The 6,831-nt window shown below is 39.8% G+C and overlaps 1 protein-coding gene across 1 annotated transcript; it reads right to left on the bottom strand.

The window, feature by feature from the left end:
- Positions 1-1,085: 1,085 nt before the first annotated feature.
- On the bottom strand, positions 1,086-1,514 carry LOC146002943 (protein GVQW3-like). The gene has a single exon (XM_083141101.1). It carries the CDS (start codon positions 1,512-1,514, stop codon positions 1,086-1,088), a length of 429 nt encoding a protein of 142 aa, XP_082997227.1.
- Between the last annotated feature and the right edge of the window lie 5,317 nt (positions 1,515-6,831).

Below are 6,831 nucleotides of genomic sequence, written 5' to 3' on the forward strand. Positions count from 1 at the left end.
TTTGTCAGAAAACCATTAATCTGTATTTTCGATTCAGCATTGTTGTATAGCCCTTGCAGGGCTGCGAGAAAAGTCCGCCGTATGCCCCTTTTGTAGAAAACATGAAACATATAATTATGGTTCAGCGAATGAAACGCACGTTCGAAGTCCAGAGCTAAAATCGCTTGATCATTTGAATTTTTCTTATTATGATTGCTGGTAACGTCTTCACGCAGCGTTTGCAACACTGCATAAATGTTTTTATTTTCCCCATATACATATTGCATGTCCCCCACCAAGTTGATTGAGTGCGGCATTAAACGTGCAAGCATACATCGTGTGAAAATTTTATAGTCGGTGCACAGGAGTGTAATGCGGCGATAATGAGTGATCTCTGTCGGCTTTGCACATTTCGGTACTAATACTACTTGGTGCATTCAAATGAAAAGGTCCATTTCCTTGCAGAAACTTTATTACAGTAGTTGGCTACACATATTCACCCTATGAGGTAAGACACTGGTCCCACTTTGAAACAAGGTTATGAATTCCTTGGTAGAAGAAGTCCTTGTGCTGGGAATGAAACCATTACCTGACAGCTTCCTGCAGCTCAGGACTCAAGGCAAAGCGTCGTCCTCCAAGGTGTTTCTTCATAGATCCGAAAATGTGAAAATCACATGGACTCAAGTCAGGACTGTATGCACTTCCCAATGGAATGATTGCAACAGATCCTGTGTCTGTCTGGCTGTATGGGAACGAGCATTGTCCTGGAGTAAAATGATGCCTTTGCTGAGTTTTCCTCGACGCTTATTCTTGATTGATGTCCGTAGACGATGCAGTGTTTCACAGTACGTGTTTGCGTTAATTGTGTGTCCCTCCGGAAGGAACTCCACTAGCAGTGGCCCTTGGTCATCGAAAAATACGGTCATTGTAAGTTTGCCGACTTTTGGTTGTGACTTGCTTTTCTTTGGTTTTGGTGATCCTGTATGCTTCCATTCCATACTGTCCCTCCTTGATTCTGGCTGGTAATACGGGCAGATGGATTCATCTCCAGCAATGATTTTGCTGATAAAGTCCTCACCTTCATTCCTGTATCACATTAAATGAGCCTATGACATTCCCATTCTGCACATTTTTTGTTCCTCTGACAAACACTTTGGCACCCATTGTGCGCACACTTCCCTGTAACCCAGTCTGTGCCTCACAATGTCATGCACACTACCCAATGACACGTTCACTTGTTCGCTAATGGCTGCCAGGGATATTCGTCTGTCTTCTTGAATAAGGTTGTCAATAGCAACCACTGTCCAATCAGGAATGCGATTTTTCAACTGTCTCGGCCGAGCATCATCCTTCAATGTGTTTCGTCCACCACGAAAACACCTACTCCATTTTCTCACTGTTTTGTCCGATACATAGTTTTCATACACAACTTTCATTCTCCTATGAATGTCCGCTGGATGTACTCCTTCAGCATGAAGAAACCGAATGACACCCCGCTGTTCTTCCTTTGACATGTCTCTTAATGGCAGCTCCATTGTTCAGCACAGCCTTCCACCTGGGGGGAAGAAAGTGAAGGTGATTAGATAATGGACACGTGCTACCTAGACACACTTGCGCATGCGCAGATGCCTCATTACTAAAACGTCACATATACCTGTGGGTATACAAAACACATGAAATTACTGTCTCGCATAAAACGCTTTTTCAGAAAAAAATAAAATGGACCTTTTCATTTGAATGAACTATATATAATACCTGTCTTGGAAGTCTTGCCCATTTTATGTTGCTGAAAGGCCGCGTTGAACCACTCAGTTAAAGTCGGCCCCACTAGCGTCCAAAATGTTTGAAAGAAGCATGTAGGAAGCCCATCCACACCAGGGGCGGAGAAAGGTTTTGCCGCTTTCTCCGCTTTATATACTTCTTCGAATGTGAAATCCTCATCAAGCTTAGTTCTATCATCATCGGAAAGTACTTCCGTAACTGCATCCACAACAGAATCATAATTTGAATTGGCAGGTTGGTGCTGCGAAAACATCCTAACAAATTTCTCATATATTGTACGTTGTATGTCCTTAGGTGCTATGATTTTATTACCCGCTCCATCTGCGAGTTCAGTAATTAGTTTCCGTTGTGCATTTTGTCGTTCTTGTATCACGTGACTAATCGACACAGCTTCTTCAGGGTCAAACTGAGGGAGTCTACTTCGAATTATTGCACCCATACGTTTGTGGGCGGTCATGGTTAAGAGTATTGCTTGTATACGTTTTATTTCCGTATGAACCGGTCGTCCTGCCGATGCTTCTTCTATTAATTCACGCAACACACGATAATAAAAGTGATATTTATTATTCCAGTCACGAGACCTCTCTTTACAGAATGATATACACAAACGTTTAACTGCCGGTTTTAGAATTTCATCCCACCGATGAAGGATGTCAGTATGTCTAAGGGAATTAGATGTTGCATAACCAGGACGTTGATCTTGTGGAAGCAAGACGCAATTGAAGTCGCCGCCACAAATGATATGTTCCTTTACATCTTGCAGTTCAGCCGCCACATCTGTCGCAAAAACATTGTTCCTCTGTGGTCTCTGATTTGTACCTGATGGGGCATATACTATATTGCAAATCCAAACATTTGCCACTTTCGCACATATAATTCTCCCGTTAGGGTGACACACAACGTTAGTGATCGGCACAGTGTTTTTCACGAGAAGGGCAGTCCCCGTTGCCTGACAATTTGCATTATTATACACTACTATAGATGGGGGCAGCTCAAAATTTGTCACTTGAACTTCCTGGAGGAGGGCTATATCGGGAGACGACTGGATAAAAAATCACCCAGCGACTCTTGTATATTCCTGTTTTGGAGTTTGTTAATGTTAATCGTGCCTATTCGGAGTGTTGTAAACATAATATGACGGTACGTCAGATGTGAGGGTTAACTGCACCCAATCACGTCACGAGAGCCTCCAAAATGATTCACTTCACACCAAAGTTACTACCACTTCTAACTTGTATTTTTCGGATGGCTCTCATGTGTCATACCCGTAACGCGGGAAGCGCAGATTGGTTGATTACTGAATAGGAAATCAAACCCCAAAAGAGATTATATTTCTGTTTGAAAACTATAAATTTACCCAATAAAAATAAAATATTCAAATAAAGGATATACTTGACTGAGTCACCAAATAATTCAACCTTTGACTTCAAGTTCAGAAGTAGCACAGAAGTATCTGGTGCAATTCACATGTATTACCCCAACCCACTTCCATGCCTCTCTAGCGTGTAAATTGTATTTCAAATTTTTGAAGTTACCCAAATTCCTAACCTATCCCTGGATATATATGTCATGTCAATTGCAAGCATAAGATAACATGAAATACATAGGCAGGTCACACAAAGTTTTCCCCTTCTGTAAGAAACACACAAATATTAATACATGAAACATGCACTTATCACATACCAAATCTAGTGAATATATTCAGGGTGAAATAGAACTCATTAATTAATTAACTCATTTATTAATATGAGATATTACACCTCTGACACATATCAACAACTGGAGCTGTTTATTTATTCAAAATAAAACACTTCGTTGCTTACTGCAGCATGAACAGCTGTTTTAAGACTTTGTAAATATTTCCACTATGTGACAAGTTAGGCAACATTGCCTCATTTGCACATAAATTATCATAAGGTAATTGCATTAACTAGAATCAATCTTGAACAGAAGGTTCAAAACAATTGCACATCAATTACAAGTCGTGCAAAAGATTCATATTTTATTTGTACTTTTCAAAGCAAATACCCTGTTTCTTACCTCAGCATGAACAACTGCTTTAAGATTTCTTAAAAGGAATTATTTCCAAAATGTTACAATTTTGGAAATATTTTGCTCATATTATCATAAGGTAATTGCAATACCTAGAACCACTCCTGAACGGAAGATTCAAAACAATTGCACATCAATTACAATCCGTGCAAAATATTCAATATTCTGTCTTTGTCTGCCACCTACATTCCCATATAAGGACATATGACCTTGAAATATTTTGACGTTTTAAACTGCACTTTGTTATTGATTTCTACCCAGATATAAATTATAGGGGTAAACACCTATTCAAAGTTCTATCTTTTCTGATAGATTTAATCACGTTTTGTTCTAGTTATTTGAGAAAACTCAATTATTTATTGTGATGGCATCGCACGCCATTTGCTGCAAGCCACGAGATTCAGAACGATCGTTTCGCGATCTATATTTCACCACTCAAATCACACGCTAGCATGCTTTGTCCAGAAACGTATTTTAGGCAATATTTTTTACCCAATAAATACTAAAACATGAGGTCATGAAAATATATGTAACTACAACGGCTCACCTCCTGAAGCGGTGGGATGACGTGAAGCATTGACTCACCCTACCTTCTTTCGTGGATCGTTATAAACTTTCGATTTCACTTTCACTAAATGCCCGTTCCATCAGACGATCTCCGATTGTCCAAAATAGTAATACATTACTCCAACGTCGTCCAGGTATCCTGTGAAAGCCAATCTTTGAGGATTATATTCCTCTCGTTCTGCATCGAACCTACCAAAATTCCACCATCCTTTATTCGACCACACTTTCCCTCCAAGTCCCGACACCTTCTATTTTAAAACACGTTTTTCCGCGTTAACAAAAATAATTTTTCTGAACATAATATTGAGTACTAATATATATGTGTATGTATCAATGATCTTATTATAGCCTAATAAAGACTTAAATACTCATAGTTATTTTATTTATGCGAAATAATGGAGAATAACACGCTGTATGAATGAATTTTTAAGGTTAAGTGTACAAATTGCAAGATCCCGTAAAATCGCTGTCCTCTCGAAATGTCCCTGTGCATAAGGCGACATCAAACTTTTCGCAGTATTTCTTATAAAAATAAAGGATCTTACAACATAATGTCCAAATGTGCTACCAGAAAGCTTAAATATGAATAAAAATGGATTTTATCATTATGCTGATATCTACCCGAGACGTTACTCGAGAATTTATAGTTTTATTCCTAAAATTCCGATTGGTGCCTTCCATCGTTAATTTTTTTTTAAATTAATGTGAGCAGTGATAAATTTTAACAGCACTTATACTCCATCTTTCGTGAATTCTCTGAATTACTTGCATGCCGGGTACATGGACGTGTTCAAATCACCTTTAATCATCCTACATGTGTCTAGATACAGTAAGATAAACCAGCCATATGACGATATCTGTCATAATATCTATTGTAATCGTCCTACATGTTATCAGGGACGCTGTATCCCCCTTATTGCCAAGGCTCTCCTTGTAACCATTATACCCGACATTTACACCACAATACAATAAAACCAATAGATGAAAAAAAGTACCACATCAAGGAAATCTAACAGAGTGGTACAAATCGTTGATCTTCTTTACAAAAAAAGACTGCATCACTCTATCATACCTATCAGTCCCCTATCAAAAGCCCTTCGTATAACCACAATCATTACACTCTTACAAAAATTACTTAACCTCCTCAACATTACTACTCTGTCCACGAAATCAGTTTGGAGAAAATTTAGTACTATTAGCACTGTTACCTTTAGGTACATTGCCTAAATTTGTTTCTAACTAACCTGTTTATAATCTAGATTAGTGTTGTCAGTATCTACTCCACTCTCACGAGGAAATATTGTAGAATGTACATCTGCAGTATTTTTCTCCTTTTTTCTATGACGTACACGACAAATAACTTTGGGTCCTACACTAGGGGTGGTCACTCCTTTGTTTATTCTGTTAGTGCAGATACCCATGGATGTTGACTCAGGGCTCCACAGGTACCCGTGGATGTTGAGGCAGAGCTCCCCTTCTTTCTCTTCTTGCTTATTGGCGGGACGAATCGTGGTCTGGATCGCTTGTGTCTTGAAAAGCGTCGTTGTCCTTTATCCGTGTTAATTGCCGGAAATTCATCCTCTGTTTTCGATTCATCCCCGGATCCATCTTCTGTGCCGGTTTCTACTTTCTGGAATTCTATCTTCTTGTCTGCATCATTTCCGAGTTGTGAGGGAATTCCTGAGTTGCGTTGTTCCTTGTCAGGTCTGTCTAGTGTTATTAAGGGGTTGGAGTTGGAGCTGGAAAGTTGGCTACTTTCTTCATTTTCACCTACACTTCCACCTTGTTGTTCGTTGTGTATTTTGTCTTTGTCGGTGCTCTTCTTTTGGCTTGGGTCGTTTGGTGTTAACTGTGTTTGAAGCTCTGGTTCCGTGGCGGGTGTCTCTGTTGTTTCATTCGTGAAATGGGGGTTGGATCTATGGCAATATACCTCTTCGCTTGATGTTGTATTCGAGTTTTGGGGTCTTGTCAGTACTTGAAGTACTGTAGGTTGGTATACCATAGAGGTCGTTCCAGTGGTCAAATTAACAGGGACTCTTCCAGTTCTATTAACGCGGGGTCGTCGCGAGGGGCATTCTGAGAAGTTGTGTCCCTCCAAATCACACCCGCTGCACGTACGTACTTGACCAGAATAAGTTACCCAGTACCTGTCTCCTTGTATGGTAATGTACGATGGGATTGCTTTCCGCAGGGCCATTTTAAACACAATGTGCCCCGTTCGTGTTCTACATATAAATATGTTCTTCTGAATACTTCTCTTCCTTTACGTTCAGCACTTTACCGTATTGACAAATTACATTACGAATCGCATCGTGGCTTAATTCGTCTGGCACTACATGCACACTTACAAAAGCACTCCGCTGGTCTGCCCATTCCTCATCTAGTTTATGCCGTCCGTCTGCATCATAATAGGGCACTTCAGCTCCATAATCATTTAATAATCGCTCACCC

This window comes from Lepisma saccharinum, chromosome 19 (assembly GCF_977018435.1).
Source record: "Lepisma saccharinum chromosome 19, izLepSacc3.1, whole genome shotgun sequence".
In the NCBI taxonomy this organism is placed as follows: domain Eukaryota; kingdom Metazoa; phylum Arthropoda; class Insecta; order Zygentoma; family Lepismatidae; genus Lepisma; species Lepisma saccharinum.